The sequence below is a fragment of the Sminthopsis crassicaudata genome, chromosome 4 (assembly GCF_048593235.1).
Source record: "Sminthopsis crassicaudata isolate SCR6 chromosome 4, ASM4859323v1, whole genome shotgun sequence".
Classification (NCBI taxonomy): Eukaryota; Metazoa; Chordata; class Mammalia; order Dasyuromorphia; family Dasyuridae; genus Sminthopsis; species Sminthopsis crassicaudata.
The window spans coordinates 310,988,198-311,005,918 of NC_133620.1; the positions used below are offsets into that span (position 1 = coordinate 310,988,198).

Sequence of the window (17,721 nt, forward strand, 5' to 3'; positions counted from 1 at the left end):
GCTAACTTCATTCTTTTTCTTTACATTAGAACACTAGCCTTATTAATACAAAGAAGAAGCTTGAAACAGATGTCACCCAACTCCAAAGTGAGGTTGAAGATGCCAGTAGGGATGCAAGAAATGTTGAAGAGAAAGCAAAGAAAGCAATGACAGATGTAAGGTTTTTTTTTTTAATTTAATAACTGCATATTTTTATTTTACAGTCAACTGCCAAGAACTCTAATGTTAGTTAGCATTTTATATGCTGGTTTGCAAAGCAGTTTACTATGTTATATCTATGTCTCACTATGAGGCAAATAAATAATATCATATTGGAGAAAGGAAGAAAGAATGAAATAAATGGGGTAAGAGTAAATCCCACTGCAATAGAGATCTTAGTAATAGAAAATTAAAAATAGATAATACAGGGCCAGCTAGGTGGCGCAGTGGATAGAGCACTAGCCTTGAAGTCAGGAGGACCTGAGTTCAAATTTAGTCTCAGACACTTAACACTTCCTAGCTGTGTGACCCTGGGCAAGTCACTTAACCCCAGCCTCAGAAAAATAAATAGATAATACATATAGGAATTTATATGTATATGTATATGCATATATATTTTCTTTTTCAAAATTTATTTTATTTGAATAAAAAAGAATAAGAAAAAAAGAAAAACATAAAAGAAATACAAAACAAAGCAAAACAAAAGAAAACATTGTCATGTGCCCAGCAGAACAGCAGGGAGGATTCAAAATATGTAACAACAAATTACCAGATCAAGAAAGTATATATATTAGTAGAGGAAATTATATTCATGAATGTCCTTTTTTTTTTTTTAACTTCTTTGTAAATTGTACTTTGTGTACCTTATTTACTTTATTCTTTCCCCCCTTTCATCCCTCCAAGCAAGCTACAATTAAAAAAAAGATATTTTTATGTATATATAGATACATATATACATAAATACACATACATTCACACCTCTCCTCACATATATACCCATGTCTTTTCTATCCCTTCGGCCTCTTAAATTCTGCTCCATAATTTACCTTGTTTAAATAAATATATTTTTTCACAACTACTTTATATATGTAGGTATTATTACTTACCCCATTTTACAAATTGAGTATGAAAAAGGGTAAGTGAAAAAGTAAAAAGCTCAGGGTCATATAGCTAGTAAGCTTCTAAGGCAGAATTTGAACCCAGTCTTCTTATCTCCAAGTTCAGGTAAACTAAACTAGCAGCCTCGTCATTTAATATCAAGATTATTAAAGCATTACTAGAAGTGGTTCTTAACAATCTGTCTAGGGAGTATATATGTGAATGGGTGTGGTCAGTGACATTTTGCTGCAAATTTACCTTCTATGTCTGTTTTTGTATTAAATCCACCTTTTTATATCTCTGGAAATATCTCATTGATTCTTGGGTCTTCTAATGCTACTCACTACAGATCCATCTCTATCCTTTAGCTTTCACTTTCTCTTGAGACCTATGTTTTTTTGCTATCTGTACATCATTAGAAATTATTGGTTTTCATGCCCCAAATCAGAAATTACAAAAGCAAAACTCTATTGATCCAGACATTGTTCTTAGCATTAACACTACCACCACAACTCCCATTTTTTTTCTCTCCCATGACTAGGAAATACAGAATGAATTATTATTATATTTATGACTTCTTAATACTTTGGTAGTTCTATGATCTCTATGACATGAGTTTTATAAACTTCTTTGACTTTTCACCTTTGTGATTATTATCCATATTCTTTCACAGATACTTCCCAAAGAATTTACTCAACATTCTGAAGGTCTCCCTATAAATTCTGCTTTTTTAAAAAATAGAATTTGGAGATGCCAGTGGAGCACCTTTTTCTCTTTCTACATTATTTTTTCTACTTGCTAGTTGATTGAAGCAAATTAGGATGGACCCAAGCAGATGGAATCAAAATGTTACCAAGTTTCCTGAAGATTCCTTAGGAACTTCTGCAGATATCCCAAGTTATAAGGCATAAGATAGTCCTAACATTCACTATTTCACAGTATAGTAAAGAGAATGATGAATTAGTTTTAGATCAATTTCCTCAGTAACCTTGAGAATTTAAGCAAATCAATTTATTTTCCTGGGAGTCAGCATATTTATTAATGTGCAGAATGAGAGAGTTGGGCTAGTTAACTCTAAGATCCCTTGTATTCTGATTCTGTTTTTCTAGAATTTGGTAATAATAATAGAAATGAACCTTTTCATGCTTCAGTTTTCTTTGTAAAATTGATATTTTAATTTCTTTCTACTACCACTGTTAAGTAATGACTAATACTAAACAATAAATGCAGTGAATATAGTTGAAAGAACCAAATGAACACAGCCTAGAAAATAGGGAAAAAAACAGTCTTTACCACTTTGAGAGCTAAAGATTTTATTCTTTTCAATATACTTTAGAATTATAATCATAATTATTTAAAATATTAAAATTATCATTTTTTCTGATAATAATTAATTTTTAATTAGTACCTAATTCTTGCTTATATATATTGAAAGGAAATATTGAGAAAGAGTTGATCTTTGAATCAAGAAGACAAGGTTTCAAGTTTTGCCCCTGACACAATACTGTATGGCTCTAAACAAATCAGTTGTCCCTTCAGTGTCCCTGCTTTCTTCTAATTCTATATGTTATAGTATTGTAATTCTAATTCTATATGTTATTGTATTGTAAGATTCCTTCCCTGAATTTCCTTATATCAATAAACTAACAGGTCTTTATCAAAATTGTACATATAAATTCTTATATATTATGTATTTTTCAATTATTTATTATCTGTTTTTCAATTACTTATTGCTAAGATCTCTATTATACTGGGATTTACTCTTACATCTGGGTTGTAAACCCATTTTTTTTTTATTCTTCTTTTTCTCCAATATGGTCCTCTCTATTAATGAGGAAAATTTTGTAAAGCTTGAAATCCTTTATAAGTATGTGGTATTACTTGAATGTAAATTATGTCACCAGGCAGCCATAATGGCTGAAGAGCTGAAGAAGGAGCAAGACACCAGTGCCCACCTAGAGCGGATGAAGAAGAATCTTGAGCAGACTGTGAAGGACTTACAGCATCGCCTAGATGAGGCTGAGCAACTGGCCCTGAAAGGAGGAAAGAAGCAGATCCAGAAACTGGAGACAAGGGTATCTATCAGAGCTAAATGAAACTTTATATTTTAGAAATAATTGGTTGGGGGATTGTGTCTCCTGGACACTTTCTTCTTTTCTATGTTATACCTGCTAACTATTCTCAATTATTTTTCCAGATCCGAGAGTTAGAGTGTGAACTTGAAGGAGAACAGAAACGAAATACAGAGTCAGTCAAGGGACTAAGGAAATATGAACGGCGTGTCAAAGAACTGACTTACCAGGCAAGTGGAAGAAAAACAAATATTTTCCTTTTTGCCTTTTCTGTTAACTTTGAACCTTACCATTTTTTCCTCTAAAAATGCTGAAATTAGCAATGCCTTAGAATAAGTCAGAAGTAAAGGATAGAAAGAAAGAAGACCAAAGGAAAAAGAAAAGGTGTTTAGAAAATAAGGGTTTTTATGATGTAACTGGGTTGGACAGAAATCAAATTCTTGGAGAAATCCTTAGTTTGGAATTTTAGAATCCCTTGCTTTCTTCAAAGCTCAGCTTAAACTCCACCTCCTATGTGAAGACTTCACTCACAGCACTAGCTGTTAATGATCTCACGTCCAAATTACCTTATATTAAATTGTATATATTTTGAATACACATATATAAATACAAACACATGTACAGACATAGACACATACATAGACATATACACAAACATAGACTGTAAGTTACTTGATGGCAGGTCCTGCTTCATTTTTGTTTGTATTCCCAGTGTCTAGCAAAGTACCTGAAATACATTAGTGACCTAAATGATGACTTTTGATTGAGTAGTAGCAGAGAGCTAACAGTCAGTTTGAAGTTTTGCTAAAATACAGCCTAAATTCTATCAATCAGGTGACAAGGAATTGTCAGAGCCACTGGAACCAGATGGGAAGAATCTTCTTGATGTGATTATCCTGGCAATTAACCCTGGAGGGTTGACTGTGTTAAAGACAATTTAATATGTATTTCTTTCAAATGGTATTCGACATTGCTCTATCATCTATATCTTGTTAAATTTTTTATGGTTGTCTTACCTTTTTAGGGTGAAGAAGATAGGAAGAATGTGCTAAGATTACAGGATTTAGTGGACAAACTTCAAGTAAAGGTCAAATCCTACAAGAGACAAGCTGAAGAAGCTGTAAGTCATACAGAACATATCTTAAGAAATTGACAAACCATCCTTATTTTTTTGTGAAAAACGTGATGAAATCCACTCTGTGATTTTTATCTCCTTTGATTTTCTTGTTTCAGGATGAACAAGCTAATGCTCATCTAACTAAATTCAGAAAAGCTCAACATGAGCTGGAGGAGGCTGAAGAAAGAGCAGATATTGCAGAGTCCCAAGTCAGTAAGCTAAGAGCTAAGACACGAGATTTTACCTCTACCAGAGTAAGTTGGTATTGAAAAACTTTGTTTCTAGGGAGGACTAATTGAATTTAGTTAGACAAAAGGTAGCAAGAATGGGTGAGGGAGCATAAGCTACCACTTTGAAGAATGTTCCCAAAGAGAAAAAAAATAGAAGACCAGTATTGTTCCACTGATCTTTCCTCTTTTTTGATTTCTAAGGATTATATTTTGAGGATTCATCAAAGCAGGGAATTGAATTTCTGATTTTACACACTTCTAACAATCTTTTGCTTCAGATATTATGTATCCAAGTCATTAGTTTGGGGAGAGGGGAATGTCTCTGATAGTGTAGAATTAACAAGATAATAACAAAGAACAAAATAAGACATGACTCATTGGAGAATTATTTCCTATTGAAATATTATTAATTTTATAATTGAAGTTAATGGCAAAATTATTTTAATAAAACCACCACATTTGTGTTATAGTTATGCCTTCCACATCATGGGGGATAAGGGCACAGTGCTCCCACAATCTGGAAAATCCATATAAAATTTTTTGGTCTTCTCTTTGTACCAGAGAAGGAGTTTTTCCTCCCCACTTTTTCTTTATTGTAAAATTTGCATTAAATATTTGATCATAGATTCTGTGAATTTTTGCATAATATCTGCAGCTTCCACAAACTACTCCACAATTCCCATTAAATTTCTTATCCTGACCCATGATATATAGATATATGGGGAAAGTTGCCATATGGAAGAGTGTTGTCATTTTTGCTAAAAAAAAAAAAATCACTATATTTTCTGGCCTGACTTGTGGTTTATTACCTTTTTAAAGAAGCTTTAGGGCCAGAATTTCTAAATAATAGAATGCCTGGAGTTGTGTATGAATCAATTCATAGACATAAGGACTATAAAATGTATTTGAGTTTCCATATTGAAATATGGGTCTGTAAATTCATGAAGGTGCCTTGAGTATGGGTCTAATAGCAAATCAATACAGTGCTATCTGAGGTGAATAAAAAAAGGCTTCCTTTTTTTCCATTCTCAGGTGATACATGAAAATGAAGAGTGAACTACTTCCAGGAGCTGGGCAGAAAATATGCAAAATGTATATTTCTCTGATTCCTAACCATGTGTGCTTGTAGCTGCCATCTGGCTTTTTCTCACCTGTGTATACATGCACATAATAAACTTTTCTTTGCTTTCACTCTCCAACAGCTTCAGTCTATCTTTTCCACTATTCAGACCTGAATAATGTAGAGATCTTTGTCTTTATGTTGATGTCTCTGTGTTCTTTGTTGAGTCAAAAGAGTTTGTATCGATGTTGCAAGAGGATAACAACTACATTACTATCTGTCACAGCTTTGGGAAGAACAAGAGAGTGTAAAAGTACTTTGAAAGCTGTCATGTCATCATGTTTTATCATTGTTATAGAATGGTTTGAAATAACTGATAGTTAAGATCTCATAAATTATCACATACCTTATCACTTCCTTGTCAGAGGAACACAATAGCAAGCTTTATATTCCTCTTCCTGCCCCAATTTTGATTCATGTTGTTTAGCTTTTTTTTAGTAATATCTCAGTCTTTGTGACCCAATTATTTGGAGTTTTCTTGACAAAGCTAGTGGAGAGATTTATCATTTCCTTTTTCAGCTCATTTTGAGGAAATGGGGAAACTGAGACAAAGTGGATTAAATGACTTTCCTTGGATCACACAGCTAGTGATTGAGGCTGGATTTGGACTCAGTTCTTTTTTCAAAACTTTTGACTCAGCAGTCTATCCATTGCCTCTCCTAGTCACTCCAGAATCTTCAGTTTCTGTCATTTTTCCTCAGCTGTATTCCTGTTTCCTTTCTGTTTAATCCTCTTGTATTCCCTAGAAAATCCATAGTCTGGATTAATGGGTGAAAATGACAACATATAGATAGACTCAGGGAATTATAGAAATTGAGAATGGGAAGGGGCATTAGAATATATCTAATACACCTCCTCTATTTTGTAGAAGCTTAGATGGATGCTTTTTTTCAGAGATTTTCAGAACATTTACTCTCAGATATAGGAGAGACAGAGACATTGATCTGTCCTTAAAATAGATGGTAGTCTATTCTCATTGGTGATGAACTACATACTCTCATCTCTCTTCATTCTTTTAGGGACAGTACAGCTCCTGAAAAATAAAGATAGAAAAGAGAGAGACAGAGACTCTTTCCTTGCCTCCTTTCTATCACTTTCTCTCTCCTCATGAGTTCTAGAGTTTATTTTGAACAAGCAGTTTTCAACTAAACTGAAAACTTCTCAAGAACAAGACTTGAATCTCACTTTAAAAACCCCATCAACTCTTGGGCAGAGTAGCAATTTAATAATTTTAAAAATTATATCATATTTCCAATCAATTAGAAAGTATTAGATGGAATCATATTAACTTTACTGACTCTGGACAATTTCAAAGTAAAACATAAATTGAAAGCATCCTTTTCAATATGCAAATAAGAATCTGTAAAACACATGTACACTTGGACTTAAACTCTGACTGCATCTTGGAGGTCTGCCTGAACCTGAATATAAGAGAAGGGAAATGATTGGAACTACTCATAGTACTGATAAGTCAATTGCTTCTTTTGACAAAGAATCAAGTCCTCTACTCCTAACATCTTCCATTCTGGATTGAGTTTGCATCAGCCTTATTCTTTTCCTCTATAACAAATCTCTAAAAAGATCGGAAGGGTAGAGGAGGGAGATGGGAAGGGGAGAGGAGGGAGAGGGAGAATTACTATGCAAAATACAATATTCAAAGTCTTTTGGATATACCTATAGCACTAAGGTCTTCTCACATATGCATTACAGAGGCAACAGGAGTGAGGAGCATGCTGGAAAATCCAAGGAAACAAGTAACTACAAAATTTACGATCTCCTGGGTTTTGCCTTCAGAATAGACATGAGACCATTATTTGTATGAGTCTACATGGTAATGTTTTCAAAGTCGTCTCTAATAACAGTTTTCAAAATTATTTTCTATATATTTAATTTTCATAATAGTTCTGTATTTTAGATAATATAGTATGATTATCCTCATTACAAATGAGGAAATGGAGAGTCAGAGACAAAGTAATTTAACAAAATTCATATTATCAAAAATGTATATAGGGAGGATAAGTGTTATAAATGAAACTAGAACTCAGTCCAATTCCTTGTCTCTGTATATCACAGAACTTCTCTAGAACTGATCCTAGGAATGTGTTTTTGTCTTATTTAAATGTCTCAGTAACAAAATGCTAAGTAATTAAGTGGAATGGATTACAGAGTGGGGATTATCACTGATACTCAGAGATCAAAAATCAATCTAAAAAAACAGGCATTGCCATGGACAAAATGGTCATTTGATAATATAAAGCTATTACTAAAAAAAATTTAGAATGCCTAGTGCCTGGCCCATAGGAAAATTTTTGATTCATTCAAGATCTTTTTTTCTGCGTAGAAGATCTGGCCAATTTTATTAAAGAGACTTTGATGTAAAAAAAAATAAATTAAAAAATCACCATCTGCATTTTAATGAGAATATGTATATAAAAGACAATAATACAGATCTCTTTTTGATTTAAATTACCTAAATTAGGTTATTATATAACATGTCTAAATTGAGAACAAAAAAAGTACAATCTTTAGAAAATTGGGAGCTTCAAACTGAAGTTTAAGATCAAAACCTGATATGTTCATAACAGTTCAGAGTGATTTTATGATCTAGTGATTTTACATACTATAAATTCTAAACATGAAGAAAAAGGAGGAAAATTAAATTCTGGAAGCTGTTCATGGATTTGTCTACTGAAAGAAAGTTTATCTCCTATTCCATTATAATGAAATCATTGGGAAATTAATTTTTTAAAAATTTCCTTTATAGTTCACTTTACTAGAATTCTCATTCTATAGAACACTTTAAATTAACAAAATGCCAAGCTCATTTTTTTTAAGTGGGTAAAAGCACTCAAATAAAAACTAAGAGTGAAAATTAAAGAATAGAAGAGAAGTCCTATCTTAGAAGCAAGGCATCAAAAGATTAAATAGCTAGTAATATGACCAAGAAATAGAAAATCCTAGAAATAAGAGAGTTAATAAAGGAATGGGTAAAGGTTAATATTGGATAAAATTTTATGCCTGCTTTTGAATATATTGATTCTCTTTTTCTGTAAAAATTGTTTCTGTTACTTATTCTTAATAGCGACACTTGAAATAAACAGTCTTTTTCTAATGTTGGAGAGATATAGAACTTTAGATTTTTAAAAGATATTGAGAACTACAGTTTAAGAGAAAATGGAGATGAAGAGTGTGAACAATTTTGATGTGAATGGTTTTGAGATGCCCTGTTATTTGATTGACAATTCCCTTCATATTCACATGTGGGACACTGGTTCTAAAAAAGTAACAAGTCCTTATGGGGAGAAAACTAATGTTTGAAGTTTTCCACCAGCTGGGGAGGTCAACCTTCAATTTCTTTTAGGCTGGTTCATCAGAGCAGCTGAGAATGTGGGGCAAAGAATCTGTCTAGCACACAGGAGTCTGTTTATATCTCTACAAATGGTCTGTTTCTAAAAACAGTGTTGGGATGAGGGGATTTGATAAGCTACTTTCTGGGCCTGAACTGGGATCTGGTTACCTTCAGCAATGCTGAGACATTCCCAGGAGCTAGCCTGCCTCCAGTCTGCATGCCACCATGAGACAGTAACCCCTAAATGGCAAAGTCTATTTTTATCTAAGATATTTTATGCTTTCATGGTCATGAGAAGAAGTCACAACTGGTGACCATTAATAGATCTTTTCCCTTTTGCCTCTGGACCCCAGATATTGATCCTCTTATTTCCCCCTCTTTTTAAAATTTTTTTGTCACTATTCAATTTTCTACTTATGGTTCCCTAATTCTAGGTCTGTTTCTGAACTGGTTAAAATTCCCTTCCTTTCTTGTTCAACAGGAAGAGAACAAAGATCTTGAGTTTTAAAATTGGAAAAAAAATAGAAATTATTTAGTCTAATCCTTACATTTTACAGATGAGGAAATTGAGGCCCAAAGATGGAAAATAGTTTGCTCCATGTCACATAGGTCAAATTATGCTTTCAAGGCAAGTATTCAAACTCTGAATCCAATATTCTTTCAATTATACTACAAACTCCATGGAGATTTTTCAAACAGGAAAAGAGATAGGGGTCAAACTAAAACAATAATTTACTGTAAGTCTTAAGATTACTAATTGTCCTGCATTATTAAAATGTAAATGATAGTGTAACTGGTTTCTAAGCTTTTTTTCAGTATCTCTCTCCTTTTCTGATTATCTACCCCAACTAAATTTTCTTTTGATTTATATTATATAAGTGCTATTTCTAAGAGTCTTTTTTTAGTCTTTATTTTGTACCCTGAGGGTAGTGAAGCAAAGCATAGGACTAATGGTCAGCAGAATATTGCAAAACGGTTAGGAGAGTGACAAGAATAAAATCTTTTTGCTTCTGCTAGCCAAATCTCTTTTTGTTTCTGCGTGCGAAGAATTCTTTGTAGAAAAAGGAGGAAAGCCAGCTAAGACATAATGTGATTTGAAGACCAAAAAAAAAAAAAGAGGGGGGATGAAGGAAAAAAGGAAAAAGGAAACTTTATAGGATCTTAGATTTAGAACTTGAAGGGTAATAGAAATCTTTTAGATGCAAGGCCCATGAAAAAATATAAATGTTTTAGCAAACGACTGCTAAATAGTGGGAGGGAAAAACTCTTGAATGGCTATCTGAGAAGCATAACATTTGTTGGGAATCAAGATGTGATTTTATTGGAGTAGGGGCTTACAAAAGAGCAAACTTTTGTACTAATACAAGTCTTCAACTCTTTCAAAGTTCTCTAGGGACACTTACAAAGTAAGTAATTTGTCTGCATCCAACAGCCAGCATGTGCTCATAACCCCCTCTCAAATGATCCCTCTTTGTGATTTAATCCTCCTGAACCCATTCTTTTCTCCCAAACACATCCAATATTTTAACCCTTAGTACTTTCTCAAGGTGATACCCCTACTCTGACTTTACTTTCCTCCCTTCCTAATTTTGACCCCATAATTAATTCCAACCTATACTGTGCATTGATCCCCCTTTCCCTATTTCTAATCACTCATGTCTTGCCAAAACTTAACTCTGGTTAATTTCCACCAACTTAGCTCATATGTAAATTGAGCTGGAGAAAAGAATAAAAGTGTGTGACTATTAAAAGCATAGCTTATCTAATATAAACTCTGCTCTGGCTGAAGCAAAAAAAAAAAAAAATCCCATTATTCCTTCCTAATTGGTTCTGTATCATTCTTTTCACAGTGGCAGTTCCAAAATTCCTCTTCAATCAAAGCACACCACCCTTATCCTCATCTCTTAGCTTCATTTTAATGACATATAAACATCATCTTTCATTCTCTCTTCATTGCTTCGGTCTCCAGAGCGGGTAACCCTTCTCAGCAGGGCCAAAATCTTTCCATATACTCTGAGCTCATGCATCTGTCTCTTCCAACATATTGCCCTCATGTTGGTGTGCCTCCTATTTATAATTTTCAATCTTATCCACTGGTTTCTTCACCATATACAAACATGCCCAAACCTTCTCCACCTTAAAAAAATAATCTCTTGATTCAAGTTATCATCCTGTGTCTCTTTCTTTTTGAAATCCCACCTCTATACTTTTCCACTTTTTGCAACCTAGTAAACTTCAACACTCAATTGAAACTGTTCTCTACAAAGTCATCAGTGATTTCTTAATTACCATATCTAATGATTATTCCTTAATCCTCAACCTTCTTGGTCTTCCTATACCACTTGGCACTGTTGATCAGGCTGTCTTTCTGGATAATTTTTCCTCTATGGTTTTTGTAACAAAGCTCTCTTGGCTCTTCTTCTTGTCCCACTGCTTTTCAATCTCTTTTACTGGATCATCATTCATACATTTGCTACCCTCTAACTGTAAGAGTACCCCTAAGGATCTGTGTAGAAGGCAGGAACTCTGAGAAAAGCATGCTTGAAGCAAAGATACTTACAGCAGGGTGTTTACTCAGTATGATTGATGAGACAATGGTTCTATAGTTCACATATACTTAGTACTTAGTGTGATGTAATGGTTCCACAATTGGCACATGCTCAGTGTGCTGTAGTGATGTAATTGTACTAAGGTATTTAAGGGCTGAGAGGACTTGAAATAATCAGACTTGAGTGAGAGTGGGTGCTTGAGCTCAGACTCAAGACTCCAGTATCCAGACTCTATCCCTGACCATTCTTGTGGTGACTCTCCTGCTAAAATCAAGGCCCATCCAGAGACTATCAAAAAACCTAGTCTATACATTACATTTTGGCATCCAAACGTGGGGCACTAGATGTGGGGCCTGAGATGTGAGGCTCTGGAGTAAGGACCTACACTCAGCAGTTCCATTGACATGACTGTAAACTCAATGGAGAAATCCCTGTGACCCAGAAATAGTGTGAATACAAAAATAGACAAGCAGGAAACTTTGATAAGGGCTAAACTAGTCACTTTCATTTTTTAGCTGAAATGGGGCAAATACTAAGAAAAGAGCCTTCCCCACTCTGAGGGAAATATGTAGTATGCATAGTTAGGTTAATAAAGAAGCAAGGTTTTCTGGTAGATCATTGGACTCTTAAATATATTAAGACTGTACATCTCCTTGGATCTCTAAGGAAAAAAATTAGAACCAGATAAATGGGAACTAGTGGGAGATCAACTAATTGAATATTATGAAGCTAAGGGTCCTGATTCAGTTCCTGAGGAAACAATCCTTATGTATAACATAATACAATTGGCTCTAAAGAACCCCAGAAGTTCTAAAACAAGGAAAATTTTTAATGACAGCCAGATGAGGAAGTGTGAGGAGAAAGAGCAGGAGGGGGATGGTACTGACAAAGCAGCTGAAAGGCATGGAGAGTTGGACAAGAAAGAAGTTAAGTACCTTAAGTACAGTGCTGATGACCTCAAAGAATGTGCTGCTTCTTATTTTCACAGCTCAGTTTCACTTCTGCCTACACCCAAGCAGCACACTTAGGGCATTCCCCTCTCCTGACCCTCCTCCCTCAATTTCACCTTCCTGGGCAGAGGGAGGAGAAGGAGTGGGAGGGGCAGTGACACTATCAGCACCACCCATGGAGCAGTTTTGTTCACCCCCTGTGACACGATTACAAAAGGTATTAGTTAAAGCTAAAGAGGAAGGACAGGATATATCTGATTTGAGAATAGAAGCATACCATGTTACTGAAAAGTTTGACTTTTCAGGTCAAGCCAGGAGAAGATACACTCCTTTTAATCTGGAAATTATCAAAGATCTGAAAAAGGCTTGCATTCTTTATGGGTCTATATTGTCTTATATTAAGATGGTATTAGAGAATTTGGCTTATGAAATTTTAACCCCTAGTGATTGGAAATCTATAGCAAAGACATGTTTAGAACCTGGACAAAACTTGTTGTAGCTTTCTGAGCATAGTGAACTCTGTAATATACAAGCCCAGTGAAATAAGCAACCTGGAGTTAATATAACAGTCACCTTTGATCAATTATCAGGTTTAGATCCTTATGCAGATATGTTAGTTTAGATTAATTACTCTATAGCAGCATATGAGCAAATTGCTTCTGCTTCTATGAAAGCATGGGGCACCTTCCCAGGAAGACAAAATAGAGAGGAAGTCTTTACTAAAATAGCACAGGGTTCACTCTTTGCTGATTTTGTGGGATGTTTGCAGACAGCTGTCATACGAACTATTGGTGAAAATGTAGCAATAGAAATTATGATAAGACAACTTGCTAGAGAAAATGCTAATGAGGAGAACATAGACGCTGTGCCATAGTGGGCACAAATGCTTTTTATACCCAGGCTAGGATGCAGACTTGTCACGATCTGAACATGGGAAGACAGGGTCACTTTTGGCAAGGGACTTCCAGAGAGACTCATCAATGCTTTCACTGTGGTAAAATAGGGAATCTGTAGGATCTCTCAGGACCTGGTCACACCCACTCAGTACCCAGAGTGACTCAGCACACTCTCAGAGCGCAACCACTGTGCAGAAGTAGTGCAGCCATTGCTGTCACATTGCTGCTTCACTGCTACTTCCGGTTGTTGGTAGAGAAAGTTTGGTAATACCATATTGCCCAAAAAGCAGACTGCTTTTTCTTTTTTTTTTTCCCCTTTGTTTCTTTTGTGTCAAAATGAATAAAAAAGTCAGCTCTAACTATAGATAGCTTCTATATGGATAGAGAGCAGATTTTAAACTGTGGGAGACTAAAAACAGACTGTCTTTAGATGAAACCCCAAAGGGGGATATGATCTGGGCCCTTCCACACAAGGTGTCTCATAGAAGAAATTTAAAAGACTCTTACAAGAGAACTAGAAGAAAAATGGGGAAAGGAAAGGGAAGCTTGTCAAGAGGGTATGGATAAGTCATTCCACTCATTAAAAGATAGAGTGGATAAAGAAATCAAATCCCTGAAAAACAAAATTAGTGAATTGGAAAAGGTAAACAATTCCAAGGAAAATAGAATTAGTGAATTGGAAAAAGAAAATAGCTCTCTAAAAAATAAAATTGGTGAAATGGAAAAAAATTCAATAGAACAAAACAACTCATTTAAAAATTAAATTGGACAATTACAAAAAGAAATTTAAAAAGTAAATGAAGAAAATAATTCATTAAAAATCATAATTGAACAAATGGAAATGAATGACTCTAGGAGTCACCAAGAATCAATCAAGCAAAACCAAAAAAAAAAAAAAAAAAAAAGGAAAAAAATATTCTTGGGAAAACAACAGATCTGGAAAATAGATCTAGGAGAAATAATCTGAGAATTATTGGACTTCCTGAAAATTATGATGAAAAAAAGAACCTAGACACTATTTTTCAGGAAATAATCTGAAAAAAAAAATAAAAAAGTAAAATAAAATAACTAATAAAAGTAAAATAAAATTTAAATTTAAAAATTAAAAAAAAATAAAGAGAAGTGCCCAGATGTTATAGAAACAGAGGGTAAAATAGATATTGGAAGAATTCAACAATCACCTACTGAAAGAGATCCCAAAATCAAAACTCCAAGAAATATTGTGGCTAAATTTCAGAACTATCAGACCAAGCAAAAAAACATTACAAGCAGCCAGAAAAAAACAATTCAAATACAGAGGAGCCACAATAAGGATTACTCAGGATCTAACAGCATCCGCATTAAAGGATCTAAGGGCCTGGAATCTGATATTCTGAGAGGCTAAGGAACTTGGTACAACTAAGAATAACTTACCCAGTCAAAATGAGCATTTTTTCCCCCAGGGAAGAAGATGGACATTCAATGAAATAGGTGAATTTCATCTATTTCTGACGAAAAAAACGGAACTAAATAAAAAGTTTGATCTCCAAATATAGGACTCAAGAGAAACATAAAAAGGTAAAAAGAAATGTTGAGAACTATATTTCTGGTATACATAAAGAATACGTGAATAATTTGGTTTTACTATTATAATATAAAAAAGAAACTAGAGGTGGAAAGGAAATTGTAACAGAAAAGGATAAAGTGGGGGTACTGCATCTCACAAAGAGGCAAAGGAAACATTATATCTGAGGGAAAGAAGGGAGGAGGATGAACTTAATGTGTATCTTAGTCTCATCAGAACTGGCTTAAAGACAAAAATATTAGACATATTCAATTTACAGAGAAACTTCTCCCATATCATTGAAAAGTGGGAGGGGAAAAGTGAAAAGGAAAAGAGTAAGCTAAGTAGAAGAGAATACAGAAATTGTGAGGAAAAGGGGTAAGAAAAGGGGAGGAATTCTAAGGTGGGGGGAGAGATCCTAAAAAGGGAGGGCTGTGTGAGGAAAGTGGTGTTCACAAGTTTAATACTGGGGAGGGGGTAAGGGGAAAAGTATAAGCTGGGGTTAACAAGTTGGCAAGAAATACAGAAGTAGTAATTTTAACCATAAATGTGAATGGGGTAAACTCCCCCATAAAGCAGAGGCAGATAAGTACACTGGATTAAAAGCCAGAATCCTACAATATGTTGTTTACAGGAAACACACTTGAAGCAGGGTGATACATACAGAGTAAAGGTAAAAGGTTGTAGCAGAATCTACTATGCTTCAGGTGAAGTAAAAAAAAACAGGGGTAGCCATCCTGATATCAGATCAAGCAAAAGCAAACATTGATCTAATTAAAAGAGATAAGGAAGGGCACTATATCTTGCTAACGGGTAGCATAGATAATGAAGCAATATCAGTATTAAACATATATGCACCAAGTGGTATAGCATCTAAATTTTTAAAGGAGAAATTAAGAGAGCTGCAAGAAGAAATAGACAGCAAAACTATAATAGTGGGAGATTTCAATTTTGCACTCTCAGAATTAGATAAATCAAACCACAAAATAAATAAGAAAGAAGTCAACGAGGTAAATAGAATACTAGAAAATTTAGGTATGATAGATCTTTGGAGAAAACTAAATAGAGACAGAAAGGAGTACACTTTCTTCTCAGCAGTTCATGAAACCTATACAAAAATTGACCATATATATTAGGACATAAAAACCTCAAATTCAAATGCAGAAAGGTAGAAATAGTAAATGCATCCTTTTCAGATCATGATGCAATGAAAATTACATTCAATAAAAAGCCAGGGAAAAATAGACCAAAAAATAATTGGAAACTAAATAATCTCATCCTAAAGAACGATTGGGTGAAACAGCAAATCATAAACACAATAATTTCACCCAAGAAAATGTCAATAATGAGACGTTGTACCAAAATGTGTAGGCTGCAGCCAAAGTGATAATAAAGGGAAAATTTATATCCCTAGAGGCCTACTTGCATAAAATAGAGAAAGAGAAGGTCAATGAATTGGGCTTGCAACTAAAAATGCTAGAAAAGGAACAAATTAAAAACCTTGGTGTCAATCACTAAACTTGAAATTCTACAAATAAAAGGAAAGATTAATAAAATTGAAGGCAAAATAGAGCAATGTTGGCTCTATTTTGAAAGCTCAATGTTGGCGTAAAAACAGGGTGGGAGAACAAGACCCAAAACCCCATTTTTAAAATGCAACAAGAGTTTCCATTAGGCATCAGAATGTAAATTGACTCAGGGAAAGAGGAAGCAGGGCTCAGTTCCAGGGCCCCACTCAAAAAAACACTTGGAGCATGATGGCAGCCATTGTTACACCCAGAGAGTCTCCACCCACAGAAGGCAAAATTCAGGGAGGGTCAAGAGATGGGGAATGCCCTAAGTGTGCCTGCTAGGGAGTAACTGAGCTGTGAAAATGAGAAGCACCACACTCTTTAAGCTAATCAGCATGGTACTTAAGATCCAACTCTCCATGCCTTTCAGCTGCTTTATCAGTACCATCCTCCTCTTCTTTCTCTTTACACTTCCTTGTCTGGCTGTCCTCCTTAGAACTTTTCCTTTTTTTTTTTTTTTTTTTTTCTTTTCTTTTCTTTTCTTTTTTTTTTTAGAGCTTGTGGGATTCTTTAAAGCCAATTGTATTACATTGTTCATAAGGAATGTTTCTTTAGGAATCGAATCAGGACCCATGGCTTCATAATATTCAATTAGTTGATCTCCCACTAGTTCCCAACATATCTGGCTCTACTTTTTCTTCCTTAGACAGCCAAGGAGACGTCCACTCTAATATATTTAAGAGTCCAGTGATCTGCTTCCAAGTTACCGATAAACCTTGCTTCTTTATTAACCTAACTATGCATTCTGCATACCTCTCCTGGGGTGAAGGAGACTCTTTTCTTAGTATTTGCCCCATTTCAGCTAAAAAATGAAAGTGACTATTTTAGCCCTTACCAAAGTTTCCTGCTTGTCTGTCTATTTTTATACTCACCCTATTTCCAGGTCACAAGGGCTGGTCAAAGATGGAGTCTAGCATCTGAAGTCTGGAGCCTGAAGTCTTCTCTGTGTCTGTGGCTGAGAGAGCCTTCTGTGTCTGAGACTCCCTTAAATATCTCTGTATGATTACATCACTACAACATACTGAGCTCACGCAAGCATTATATCATCATAAGCACCTCTTCAAAGTTCTGGACCTCTACAATGTTCTACAGTTCTACAGTTGGCACATGCTCAGTGTGATGTAGTGATGTAATTGTACCAACAAAAATGAATCTGTTCCTGCTTTTGAAGAGCTTGCATTCAACAGTGGGAGGAGTGGTGTTTCCTGGCAAGGGCAGGGTGGGGGGCAAGGACTTGAGAAGTACAT

General features: G+C 34.8%; 1 protein-coding gene and 1 long non-coding RNA gene across 2 annotated transcripts in view; one reads left to right on the forward strand and one right to left on the reverse strand.

The window, feature by feature from the left end:
- LOC141566915 (myosin-3-like) overlaps positions 1–5,697 on the forward strand; it is a 35,212-nt gene extending 29,515 nt beyond the window's left edge. The window contains 6 exon segments of the mRNA XM_074312060.1: positions 30–155; positions 2,982–3,152; positions 3,275–3,379; positions 4,174–4,269; positions 4,383–4,520; positions 5,529–5,697. Of these exon segments, the coding sequence (XP_074168161.1) occupies positions 30–155; positions 2,982–3,152; positions 3,275–3,379; positions 4,174–4,269; positions 4,383–4,520; positions 5,529–5,552 (660 nt within the window). The 3' untranslated portion in view covers positions 5,553–5,697.
- LOC141566917 (uncharacterized) overlaps positions 1–17,426 on the reverse strand; it is a 39,978-nt gene extending 22,552 nt beyond the window's left edge. The window contains exon 1 of the long non-coding RNA XR_012489402.1: positions 17,347–17,426. This is a non-coding gene — a long non-coding RNA (uncharacterized LOC141566917). The remainder of the gene's footprint in view (positions 1–17,346) is intronic.
- Positions 17,427–17,721: the final 295 nt, after the last annotated feature.